General features: G+C 50.5%; 1 protein-coding gene across 7 annotated transcripts in view; it reads left to right on the top strand.

Annotated features, from left to right (window-relative positions):
* The window catches only part of Acsbg2 (acyl-CoA synthetase bubblegum family member 2), a 31,403-nt gene extending 23,632 nt beyond the window's left edge, over positions 1 to 7,771 (top strand). For 2 of the 7 annotated variants that reach the window (XM_011246503.2, XM_006524444.2), the window contains exons 5-11: positions 658 to 839; positions 926 to 1,159; positions 3,046 to 3,263; positions 4,213 to 4,352; positions 4,535 to 4,781; positions 5,361 to 5,470; positions 7,497 to 7,771. In XM_011246503.2, coding sequence (XP_011244805.1) covers positions 658 to 839; positions 926 to 1,159; positions 3,046 to 3,263; positions 4,213 to 4,352; positions 4,535 to 4,781; positions 5,361 to 5,437 — 1,098 coding nt within the window. In that variant the 3' untranslated portion in view covers positions 5,438 to 5,470; positions 7,497 to 7,771. Of the gene's footprint in view, positions 1 to 632; positions 840 to 925; positions 1,160 to 3,045; positions 3,264 to 3,974; positions 4,115 to 4,212; positions 4,353 to 4,534; positions 4,782 to 5,360; positions 5,471 to 7,496 lie in introns of those variants that run through there. The other 5 variants (XR_003952137.1, XR_003952138.1, XR_001782082.2 and 2 more) reach the window with 5 other exon arrangements.
* The last annotated feature ends 5,362 nt before the right edge of the window (positions 7,772 to 13,133 follow it).

Genomic DNA, 13,133 nt, shown 5'->3' with positions numbered 1-13,133 from the left:
TCCAGGTCTTTGGCTGTCTTTTTGGGGTTTGTGCTTTTGGTTTTCCCTTTATGGTCTTTTGAAGCATGGGGGAAACCTTTGGCTTTGATGAGGTTCAGGTTATTGATTTCCCACTATGCTCCACTCTGGCTAAGCTTTTCTCCTGTTTTCTTTTAGCCACCCTTTACTTCCAGTTTTTCACTTATAGTTAATTTTCATGTTGAGTGAGAAGTAGGATTGTAGGCTGAGCATGACTTTGCTTTTGCACATTAACATCCTTCCCCAGCTGCAGTGAACTACCTAGAAGACATGTGCTAAAAGTTAGATGATCATAAATGCAAAATGTGTATGGATCCCCTGTTATGTGTATCAGTTTTTTATGTTTCTTACATACACACAAATGCACACAGGCAGACATGCATGCACACACATACGTACACATGTGCATACATACACACACGCACACTTGCACACAGGTGCACACATGCAAACATGCATATATGGGGGTGGAGTGGATGAATCTGAGTCTGACTGGCTGCATTGAAACCAGGCAGTCGTTCCCCAGGCCTCGTGCAGAGGCTGCTCTAGAGGGAAGGAAGAGGGACACGTGAGGGATGTGTGAGGGACGCACACGGCTCATAAAAGCACTGCAGTGTTCACCTGCTCCATCCCACACAGGGCACCTTGGTGTACACGCTTCAAGAAGTGAAGCCTACACTTTTCATGGGGGTGCCACGCATCTGGGAAAAGATGCAGGACACCATCAAGGAAAACGTGGCCAGGTCCTCCCGCCTGAGAAAGAAGGCATTTGCATGGGCGAAGATGCTTGGCTTGAAGGTCAACACCAAGCGGATGCTGGGGTAGGCAGTGTCCTGAAGTGGGTGTGGGGGAGCATGGAGGAGGCTGTGCTGCCTGAAGCTGGATCTCCTTCTGATGCCATTCCCAGGAAGCGAGACATCCCCATGAATTACCGCATGGCAAAGGCCCTTGTGTTCGCGAAGGTCAGGACCTCCCTGGGCTTAGACAATTGCCACGCCTTCTTCAGCAGCGCTTCGCCCCTCTCTCAGGATGTCTCAGAGTTCTTTCTCAGCCTGGACATCCCCATTGGTGAGATCTACGGGATGAGTGAGTGCTCCGGACCGCACACAGTCTCCAACAAGAGTGTCTACAGAGTTTTGAGGTACCAGGCTTCTGCAGCCCTCAGCGGGTGACCAATGGCTGGGATACATCCTGAGCCTGGGCATCATGAGGGCTCCGTTCTCCAGCCTCCTAGCCCAGCCTGCTGGCTTGTCACACGACCTTCAGGGGAAGGACACTTGTGTGACTTTTCCTGGGAACACTTGAACAAATGTCAGTTTACCCCAAATAGGCACCAAAAGTACCAAGGAAATGCTCCCTTCCAAGTGTGGCTTAACATGCTTATTGGGGTGACGGTGGGTCAGGGGTCACAGGTCAGGGGGTCACTGACAGGAATGGGCATGACTCAAAGGCAGAATATCGCCTACAAATCCACTCCAGCCTGGACTACACCTCATAAAAGTCATGCACAACATTCCTGCACATGAAGAAGAGGCTCATAGAGTCTTCCCCAGAACTATAACTGCTCATGGAACCTGGAGCTTGGCTCTTGGGGCCTTATACATTTTGGGGATTTTCCAAGAATTGTGAGTTTCCATTACTTCCTGAGTTTTAAGAAGCCACCTTCTGCCGGGCGGTGGTGATGCACGCCTTTGATTCCAGCACTTGGGAGGAAGAGGCAGGAGGGTTTCTGAGTTCGAGGCCAGCCTGGTCTACAGAGTGAGTTCCAGGACAGCCAGGGCTACACAGAGAAACCCTGTCAAAAAAAAAAAAAAAAAAAAGAAGCTACCTTCCAGGAGGCTGTGTTCCAGAAAGAGGAACACAGGAAGAGGAAGAGATTGCTCTTTGACACACAGTGTCTTTCCCAGTGTCGCTTAAGTGTTGTATGAACTTGAAACCCCAGGATCCTCCATCTCAGGCATCTCTGTAGCTCCTTTCTGGCATCTTCTGCACAGCTCAGCTCACCAGACTGCCGGGCTGGGCTGCAGCAATTCAAATACACACACATATACTGCAGAGGACTCTGCTGGGAGGCTGGCCTCTCCCAGAATCCTTTGCCTTAAGTTTCCTGCTCCTGCTCCCACCACTGTATTGTACATTTGGCTTTCTGCTTTTGCTTGAGGCTTGCTAGTGTCCAGAATGCAACTGAGGGAACAAAATAACAATAATGATGCAGAGAGAGGGGGGTAGGAGAAGATGGGGGAAGGAGAGATGGACGAGGAGGAGAGGCTGCAAGTTGGTGCTGTGGTCCAGCTGCTCACACACCCTCATATCCACCTCAGCTGTGTGTGGCCTTCTCCACCTGCCGAGGCTGTGACAGTAGCTGTGTGATCCTCAGGGTGCACATGGGGTTTCTATAAGCCAGCGGGCACAAAGTGCTGCCTCAGTTTCCCTTTTGTGCCTCTCCTCCAGTGGTTGAGAGCAGCCTCCCATACATTCCCTCTCTGGGGAGATTCTAGATTGGTTTTATTTGTTTGTTCATATTTCTGCTGTTGTTTTGCTTTTGCTTTTTCAAGACAGGGTCTGTGTAGCCCTGGCTGTCCTAGAACTCACTCTGTAGACCAGGATGTCCTTGAACTCACAGAGATTCGCTTGCCTCTGCCTCCTGAGTGCTGGGATTAAAGGTGTGTGCCACCACTGTCACCCAGCTACCAGCTTATGCTGTTTTATGCCACTGTCCTGGCTGTCACATGGCTATTGCCTTCGATGTTCTTACACGGAAGGTGGCTCATTGCTGTTAGGTCTTCAGGGGGCTTATTTTCTCCACATCAGTGAAGGAAGAAATCTGCAGGGCTTCCAGACACACAGAACATTGAGAATCTGTATGCTGGGGCAGACTGAAATCCACTGGGTCTCAGAGGGATGTGAGTTTAACTGGGACAACCAAATCAGGATCCTGGGCTGCTACTGTACAAGGACCTGGGGTAGGCACGGCCTAGCAGTCTCTGACACCCTCCCCCCCCCCACCCCGTGTCATGTCTCTGGCAGCTGTGGCAAGGTCCTGAGTGGCTGTAAGAACATGCTGTACAACCAGAACAAAGAAGGCGTGGGTGAGGTGTGCATGTGGGGCCGGCATGTCTTCATGGGCTACCTGAACAAGGAGGAGGCCACATTGGAAGCACTGGATGAAAATGGCTGGCTGCACTCTGGGGACATTGGCCGCCTGGACAGCCATGATTTCCTTTATATCACTGGCCGCATCAAAGGTGCCAGACTCATTTGGGGCAAAGGGTACTGGGTATGTTGGGGGAGCTGGCAGGGAATGTCGGGATGCCAGGTACTGGGAGCACCGGAGAGAGAAGCATTTCCCATTCACCAGGGTCCCTTCCAGTCATCCTACAGCAGTGGTCTTGGGGACAGACAGGTTGCTCTAGGCCTGTGCCCTGGAGTGAGACTGCAGTCTATCTGTCAGCTTTGCCAAGGAGAGGAGAGGCTGGAAGGACCAGGTGAGATCAGGTCAGAGAAGCTTCAGAGAGGGAGAGAGCATGAGGACAGCCCTGTCACCTCAGCACTTGGGAGGCTGAGGCAGGAGCACTGTGGACTGGGGGTATCCTGGGCTGCATAATTGGGTGTCTCTGTCAGAACAAACAACCCAGCAAGGATGTTGTCCTTTGGTGTGCTCTCTGTCACCATGATGACAGGAAGCAGCTTTGGCAGGAGAGGGTTTATTCTGCTCACAGCTCAGGCCATAGTCTATTCCCCCAGAAACAAACAAACAAACAAAAAAAAAAACACAAGGCAGGAACCTGGAGGCGCTGACGCAGAGGCCATGGAGGGGCGCTGCTTACTGGCTTGCTTCCCATGGCTTGCTGAGCCTGCTTTCTTATAGAACCCAGGACCACCAGCTCAGGGATGGCTCGACCCACAATGGGCTGGGCCCTCCCCTACTGATCATTAATTTAGAAAATGCCATACAGGCTTGTCCCCAGGCCAATCTGTTGGAGACATTTTTCTCATCTTCCCAGAAGACTCTGACTTGACAAGCTGACCAAGGCTAACCAGACACATGGTGCCCCTGTGGGGACCCTGAGGACTCAGATGTTGGGAGAATGCAGGAGTGAGTGGGGACTTGGGTTGCCAGAAGGGAAGCCATTGCAACCTCTGGCCTGGTCCCATGTGAGTGGGGACCTGTACCAAGTTAGGCTTTCACTCCAGAAATCCTGATAACCGCTGGTGGTGAGAATGTATCCCCCATCCCCATTGAGACCCTGGTAAAGGAGAAGATCCCCATTATCAGCCACGCCATGCTGGTGGGCGACAAGGCCAAATTCCTGTGCATGCTGCTGACGCTGAAGGTAATGACCCTCCTCTGCGCTAGATCGCATTGCCCACGCCAGCTCCGGGGTCGGGTGGCAGTGGGAGGGGCTGCAGGTGGCTGACCCCAGACTCCACTTCCTTCTTCGGTGCCCTGGGTTGGGGGGCTCAGGGATGATGGAGGGTGGGCGGGGGAGCATGGTGACAGGTTGTCCTGGGGCAGTGTGAAACAGACCGGAAGAGCGGAGAGCCCTTGAACAAGCTGAGCGTGGAGGCCAAAAGCTTCTGCCAGATGCTGGGTAGCCAAGCAACCACTGTGTCGGACATTTTGAAGAGTCGAGACCAAGTGGTCTACACGGCCATCCAATATGGCATAGACATCGTGAATCAGCAAGCGATGTCTGACTCACATAGAATCCGAAAGTGGATCATCTTGGAGAAGGACTTTTCGATCCAGGGTGGGGAGCTGGGTGAGTCACTTGGGGCCTGAGGCTCCTGGGGTCTGGGGCTTAGGTCTCTGAAACCAGCTAGGACACTTCACCCCCACCAACTGCGTCTAGCTCCCATATGCAGCCTCTTCACCAGGGCAGACACCTTTACACTCTGGAGGTTACATCCTCACGGTGGGGCTGGAGGGGTATAATCAGTGTTTAGAGCGCTGTTTGCCCTTATCGAGGACCGGAAATCAGATCCCAGAAACCAAGCTGGACAGCTCACAGTCATCTGTAACCTGCAGCCCCAGGGATTAGACCCCCTCTTCTGGCCTCTGTGCACAGGCAGCATACACATGTGCACATTCATATACCCCACACACAGATACACGAGATACATAATTAAAAATTAAATAAATCTTGAAAAAAAAGAAACTTCATTATAGCCAGAATCCTCACTACGACCAGTCTATGTGGACATCCCATAATCCCCACTCACTGACAGCAGGAGCAGGAGCACATCCAGTCTCCCGAGTCAACCGCAGACGGGTCTCCTGGCTGGCCATACTATGTGTGGAATTTTTTCTCACTTCCACAACCTGACTACTCTCTCCACAGGACCGACATCAAAACTTAAGAGAAGTGTGATAACCCAGAAATACAAAGCACAGATTGACAGCATGTACTTGTCATAATGACTGTGACAGGAGCGTCCTCCTGTCCTCATGGTAAGACCCAATGGCCTGGCTCTGCTGGGCTGTGTGGTCACAGGTATCCTGCCCTCTCTGACCTTAAGATACAGTCTTCCTGGCTAGGACCAGCATTTTTCATGGATTCCCACTTCTTTATTTTATCTTCTTATAATGTGTGTGTGTGTGACTGCCTAGGTGTGTAGATCCAAGGACAATCTTGGGTGCTGTCCTTACCCTGCCAAGTCCAGCAGCCTAGCTGGCCCACAACCTTCCAGGGATCTCTGCTCTCCACTCCCATCCCCTAGAAGACGCAAGCTGTGCCTGCTGGGTCTGGCCTCCCATGGGTTTGGAGGATTTGAACTTGGATCCTTACACCGTTGTGGCAAGCACTTTGCCCTGATCCATCTTCTTATGTCCCCACGTTCTGTGTCTTTTGTTCAGAGAAGGCCTGGGCTCTGGAAATTCTGTGGCAGAGTTCTGCAGGTGACTGACTCCCTTTACGTAATGTCCACACACTCTTCTCCCTTCCTCAGGGTGTGTGTGTGGGGGTGTGGGGGTGTGCACACACACACATGCATGTACTGCACCCACAGTCACCTTCACGGCCACCTGTCATCCTGCCATGTGAAACTGGTGTCTCCAGCCAGCCCACCTGTGTGGCCTGAGGAACAGGCCTCCCATGGACCCTGATATTCTGTTGTGTGTTCAAGGTGCATGCATGAGTGCATCTGTGTGTGCACACACTCGTGTCTTTTTTTTTCCTAAAGATTGATTTATTTATTTTATGTATATGAGAACACTGTAGCTGTACAGATAATTGTGAGCCTTCATCCAGTTGTTGGGGATTGAATGTAGGACCTCTGCTCGCTCCATTCAACCCTGCTCGCTCGCTCTGACCCAAAGATTTATTTATTATTAGAAATAAGTACACTGTAGCTATCTTCAGACACACCAGAAGGGAGTGTCAGATCTCATTACGAGTGGTTGTGGGGCACCATGTGGTTGCTGGGATTTGAACTCAGGACCTTAGGAAGAGCAGTCAGTGCTCTTACCCGTTGAGCCATCTCACCAGCCCCTCACATATTTGTCTTGAGACAGTCTCTCACGGGTCTGAAGTTTGCCCAAGTAGGCTAGGCTGGCCAGGGACCCCCAGAAAACCCCTGTACTGGGTGGATACAAGTGTACACCAACAGTAGCCACCTCCCCTCCTTAGCCACCTTACTCCTGCCTCCTTCCCTTCTTCCTTTTACACGGGTGCTGGGGATTTGAATTCAAGCGCTTATGCTTGTTCATCTAGCACTTTCCTAACTGAGCTGCCTCATCTCCCCAGTTCTTCTTCTGATGAGGACACCATGAGTCTGAATGAGAGAGGGCTCACCCTGTGGCCCCCATTTTAGCTCCCGTAACAGCCCCAATTTTCAAATAAGGTCAATGTGAGGCACCAGGCTCAGGGCTGCAGGACTGGCCCACAGCACTTCTTACCCAGTGCCCAGCGCTTCCTGGAAGCTCTCGTGGCAGAGCACTCAGCTCGCCCACCACCTGCAGTGGCACCAGCTTCCTGTGCAGTTCAGAGAGAGCCTGGGCTGGTGTGTGTGTGTGGGGGGGTAGACATGTGCCCCCCCCCCAGAGAGCCAGGGGTGAAGCCCTTTACTTTCAGAAGTTCAGCCTCAAAGTTTGTAAGTGATACCAATATAGGTACAAGTGTGTGGGGGACATGCGGGCCAGAGGATACCACTTGCCCTGCTCCTTCTCTGTGGTGGCCTACGACACTGGTCATAGGCAGAAGCTGCCACTCCCAGCTTTTCACATGGGTTCTGGCGATTCAGACTGAGTTCCTCATGCCCGTGCAGCAAGCCCTTACCCACTGAGCCATCTCCCTGGCCCAACACTAAAAGATTCTAACTGCGTGGTTCACGTGGCTGTTCTTGAACGATGTCCCTGTAAGTCTCGCAGTTGGTGGATGTGGAGGTGGGGACCATTTACAATTGGCCTCTTCCCTCCGGGGCATTTACTGTGTGCAACCTCAGGAACCCCACAGACTAACCCAGTGTCTCCTCTCCAGCCTCCAACAGATCAGCCTCATCTCAATGGAGAACATCGTCCCCACCAGGAAGCCACACCCCCGATGCTCTGCTTCCAAAGAAGGCAGCCCACAGTAGAGACAACAAGCCTTCCAGGCGTAAGTGGAAAGTGGAAAGTGGAGTGACTTCATGCAGCTGTGACTGGCTCTTCCTCTCCTAGGACTCTGTATTCGAAAAGAGGTGTGAACACCCAGAGCCCAAAACACCTTCCTGGGAGCAGCATGGAAACCCCTCAAATAAGTAGTCAGGAGCCTCACTGCCTTGAGTCTTCATTCCTGGGAAGCTGCAAATGCCACCTGGGCTGGTGTGATGGGGACAGTGAGGTGCTGGCCGGACATCTGCACTCACCCTCCTGTCAGGTGCTTTGGCTCTTTGTGTGATGTTTCCTGTGTGGGGTCTATGTGTGTGCACATGTGTACTTATGTGTGCACGTGTATCTGCATGTACATGCATGTGCATGTATGTGTGGTATGTGTCTGTGTCTGTGCATACGTGTGTATATGGGTATGTTTGTGTGCATGTGTGGTGTGTGTGTATGTTTGTGTGTCTGGTACACCCCCTGTGCTTGTGTACATGTGTGTACATATGTGTGTCTGGTGTACCTGTGAGTGTGACTGTGTGTGTGTACATTTGTGTGTCTGGTGTACCTGTTTGTATATGTGTGAGTTTGGTGTACCTGGGTATGCATGTATGTATATGTATGTCTGATGTACTTGTGTGTACATGTATGTCTGGTGTACCTATATGTGTGTATGGGTGTCTGGTGTACCTGTGTCTGTGTGTGTGTGTGTGTGTGTGTGTGTGTGTGTGTATGTGTGTACATGTGTAAGTCCGATGTACTTGTTGTATGTGTGCATGTGTGTGTGTTCTCTTTCTCTTTTTCTCTTGGCCAGGCCCTCTCTAACTTTGGCAATTGATTCTTTGACCACTCTAGAGCAGTCAAAGTAAAACCGGCACTCTGAGAGCTGCACTTAACCCTCTTTATTGCATAAACAGGAAATCCCGCCCCCTCCTATTTTAGAGTACTACCTCTGCCAGGGAGCCCAGAGAATCTTGGAGGTGAGAGATTGCTTTTTCTAGTCTCTCTACATTAGTATCTACGGCCTTTCTTAGACTGTCATAATGTTTGGTTTTTGTTTGTTTGTTTGTTTGTTTGTTATTATATGTAAGTACACGGTAGCTGTCTTCAGACAGTCCAGAAGAGAGCATCAGATTTCGTTATGGATGGTTGTGAGCCACCATGTGGTTGCTGGGATTTGAACTCAGGACCTTGGGAAGAGCAGTCAGCGCTCTTAACCACTGAGCCATCTCACCAGCCCCCATAATATTTGTTTTGTAACACCAAGGAAGTGAAGCAACCCCGATTCTTGTGTCAGCCATGCCCAATTCTATGAGAACCATCAGAGTTACAGCCAAGATTAGTTCTTGCTTGATGATTAAACATGAAGTTCCATCTAGGAAGTCTAGGACTTGGTCATCTTTGTGATAGATGGTCCTGTGTAGTAACCAGACAAGGACACAGAATTCCTTATCTGGTGTAGTATAGTCCCATGGGCACATGGGGGTGAGCCCTGCAGTGCATGTCTACCAGGCATTGGTGGGTGGCAATAGGTCTTTATCATGGTCTAGATTCATCCTGTAGGTCCCATTACAGAGGTGGCTACAGGCCTCAGGAACTGTCATTAAACAGGTGAGTGGCAATAGGTCTTTATCATGGTCTAGATTCATCCTGTAGGTCCCATTACAGAGGTGGCTACAGGCCTCAGGAACTGTCATTAAACAGGTGGCCAGGTTGTCTATTGGCCTATAAGGTCAGCTTAGCCTCACCTGTTACCTGTTACCGTCTGCACTCACTTGGGGTCCTCAGTTTCAGTGAAGTTTCCAATCAGGGCTGTGCCTTCAAAGTAGGGAGGTTTTACCTCATAGCACAGCCAGCGTGACTTAGTTAACTTGGGTCTGGAGGCACTGGTGACCTGAAAGGACTGGAACATCATGTTCCAGAGAGGGTCAGGGCTGTCGTTACTCAGTCTTTGTGTTGTCCTTTTGGCTTGGGTTGGTGCCTTGTTAGGGGAAGATGGGAGTAAACCCTGAGGTTGGATTGGTGTCTGAGTCTGCAGAGGTGTTGTAGGTGGGGTTTTAGCCAGCCAGTTGGTGCTAAGAGCAATTGGGAGGGGGGTTGTCTGAACATAGAGTTGGATGGTGAACAGGACTCCAGGATCTGTACTGGTAACATAAAGTCTCAGTCCCCAAGTCTTACCAGTAGTCCAGTTGACCTTTCTGCTGTCATCTGTGACTCTGATAACAAGAGGATTGCATTTCTTCCCACAGCCCGGGTATTGAACCTAGTCACGGTGATGAGGTCCTTATTGGAGGGCTTCTAGTGTATCCATCCAGTGGACTTGCGTCCCCATGTCACACAGAAGAACGCTTCAGAGCCTCCACATTTATTGTTAGTCATGGCTCTGGGAATGTCCTGGGCAGACATGGAAAGCTTGGGGCTGAGTCTGCCATTGTACCAAATGTATGTTGTGGCCGTAATCGGTTGGGGGCTGTGCCAAAGTTGTTCTTGGGTGTCCCATTCATTACCCATCGGTACCTGGGGGCGTAACCTGAGACGTGGAGTTGACAATCTTCCCTGTGGCCATGTTGATGATGGCTCAGGTAAGGTTAAGGGGCTGGTGGGGGCGGGGTATTGTAGAATGCACAGGAAGAGACTCATCGTACTCCCTGTAACATGAGCTTTAGAAGGTTAGGAGGATGCTTGGTAGTCTTTGACTTTCTTTGTCTCTGCTGGTCCAGGTCATCCTCAATTGCAAACCAGTCTACAATTTGGGTGTGAGTATGACGAATCCACTCTGTAATCCTGTCAACCTCTAGCATCCTTTGGCTGTGTCTCTTGACTAGGACCCAGTCTCCAGGCTGGAATCGATGAGGCTCCGAAAGTGGACCTGTTCCATAGACAGCACTAAGTTTAGACCAGATATGTTTGTTGGACCCACTGGACACCCTCAAGGTTGTCCAATAGTTGGCAGTCATCTGACTCAGCAAAGTCTTCATTCTGAAGTCTTTCTAATGTCTCGGGAGGCCCTTTGATGGCTTCATAGTGGCTTAGCTATTTCTGCAAAGCCTGGTATCCATATTGTGCAGAACCCAGTGGGCCCCAAGAATTCCCTTACCTGGTGGTAAGCACAGGATAGTTTCCTTCCTGGCCTCAGAGAGCATCTCTGACCCTTTCTTCAATATGTACCCTAGACAGGTCACCTGTGGTTGGCAGAGTTGGGCTTTCTTAGTGGAAACTTGGTAGCCCAAATTCCCCAGGGCCTCCCAGAGGTCCTGGGTTCTCTCTATGCATTCTTTCTTGCTCTCTGCTGTCACCAGGAGGTCAGACACATACTGTAAGAGAGTCAGGTTATGGTGCTGGGTTTTGTACTCAGTCTTCAATGGAAGGCCTCAATTAAGATGGTAGGCAAGATTTTAAATTCTTGGGGCAGACAGATCCAAGTTAGCTGTCTGCTAATCCCAAATCAATTCTGGATCATGCCATTGAAAAGCAAGGAGGTCTTGGCTCTTGGGTGCCAAGGGCAAGCTGAAAAAAGCGTCTTTTAAATCCAGTACCATATACCATTGGCACTCAGGAGGAACAGCACTCAGGAGGGCATAGGGATGAGGGACTGGTGGGTGGACATCCATAACTTGTTTGTTTATGGGGCTGGAAGGATGGCTCAAGTGGTTAAGAGCACTGACTGCTCTTCCAGAGGTCCTGAGTTCAATTCCCAGCAACCACATAGTGGCTCACAACTATCTGTAGTGAGATCCAATGCCCTGTTCTGAAGACAGCTACAGTGTACTCACATACAAACAAAACAAAACAAAACACCAAAAAACTTGTTTATTTCTCTTACATCTTGCACTAGTCTATAATCACTAGTTCCAGGCTTCTTGACTGGCAGGAGGGAAGTGTCCAGGCTAATTGAGATGGTCTCAGGATTCCCACATTTAATAGTCTCCTGATATGGGGGGTTATGCCTTCCCGGGGGGATTAGGGGCATGGGGTACTGTCAGACCTGAACAGGCTCCGTCCCTGGCTTGAGCTCAATTCATACTGTGGTCTGATGTTTAACCATCCTGATTCCTCCTGTCTCTGCCCAAGCAACGGGGAAGCAATCTAGCCAAGTAGTAATTTTGTCCTCTGAGGTGGGGAAAGGCTCAAACAACTGATACTGTTCATCTAGCGTGGTGGTCAGGATATGAATAGGCTTCCCCTCTGAATCTAATAGTTTGGCTCCTTCTGGGGAGAAATGAAGTTGTGCCCTCATTTTTGTCAACAAATCTCTTGCCAAGAGGGGGTATGGGCATTCGGGTTTAACAAGGAATGAGTGGGTTACCCTGCCCACTCCTAAGTCCACTGTTCTTTGGGTAGCCCATGAGTACTGTTTAGTTCCCGTTGCCCCTTGGACCCAAGACTTCTTTGAAGAGACTTAACCTTCAGGCTTTAGCAAAGCAAAATGTTAAGAGGAAAAAAAAAAAGCTGGTGGGTTTCCCTTCCACTTTTAGGGCTACCCCGGGCTCAGGGAAGGGGATCTGAACCCCTTACCCACATTCCTCATCTCTATTTTTATCTTTTAAGGCCATGGTTTGAATAGGCTTTTTATCTTGGGGCACTCTCTGGTCCAGTGTCTCTCTTCCTTTCAGCACATAGGTTCTTTCCCAAGCTGGGGCGTCCTTGATCCTTTGGGGCCCTCCTTGCCTTCTTCTCCAGAAGCCGTCTGTTTTAGGTATCTCCTACACGGTCCTTCAGTTCAGTGTGGCTGCCAGAAGGATCCTTGCCAGGTCGTGAGTCTGTCGCCTCTTCCCTCTCACCTGTCTTTTCTCCATTCGTTTCTCTGCCCTCCTCTGCTTCTCCTCTGCATGTTCTCTTTTATTACACTTTCTCTGCCATCATCACTGAGTCTCTCAGACTCTCCTAACCTCTCAACCCTCCTACACTTTCTCTTGACATCTAGTGCTGCCCGGTTAATACAGGTTAGAGTCCTGCTGCTTTCACTGCTGGTAACTTGGGGTCCATGGGGTCCTGACTAAGTATACCTTAGTCAGGTGTGTGGGTCAGTGTGTGGCTGCCTTGAGACCTGTCAACAGAGCCTGGTGGTAGACCAAGAATGTCCCCTTACCTTCAACAGTGTTGAAGTCCCAATCTGGGCAGATTAAGAGAAAACCAGCATCAATAGCTGCTTGGTTATTGGTGGGTTCCCTAGTGAGGCCAGAAACCGATTTCCTGGCCTCTATCTGGGTCCTCTCCCTCTCTTCTGTGGTGAAGAGAACCTACAGGAGCTGCTGGCAGTCATCCCAAGTGGGTTGGGGGTGAAAATTCATCTCTAACAGTATAATCAAATCTCGGAGGTTGTCTGAAAAAGGGGAGTTCTGAGTTCTCCAGTAAAGGTCCCTAGTAGCAAAGGGCCAATAGCAGAGGGGTTGATTCCCTTGACCATTGACCCACCCCGCTGCACACAAGGACAGGCTCAGGAGTCAGCCCTAGGTGGCTTCTTGTACCTGCGGCAGGTCCACCCTCCCTGAACCTCTCTCCCCGATGCTACTGTCTGTGGCAGAGCTGCCTGCAGAGC

The sequence above is a fragment of the Mus musculus genome, chromosome 17 (genome assembly GCF_000001635.26).
Source record: "Mus musculus strain C57BL/6J chromosome 17, GRCm38.p6 C57BL/6J".
In the NCBI taxonomy this organism is placed as follows: domain Eukaryota; kingdom Metazoa; phylum Chordata; class Mammalia; order Rodentia; family Muridae; genus Mus; species Mus musculus.
Note: the sequence above shows the minus strand (reverse complement) of the source record. Positions and strands in the feature narration are given on the sequence as shown.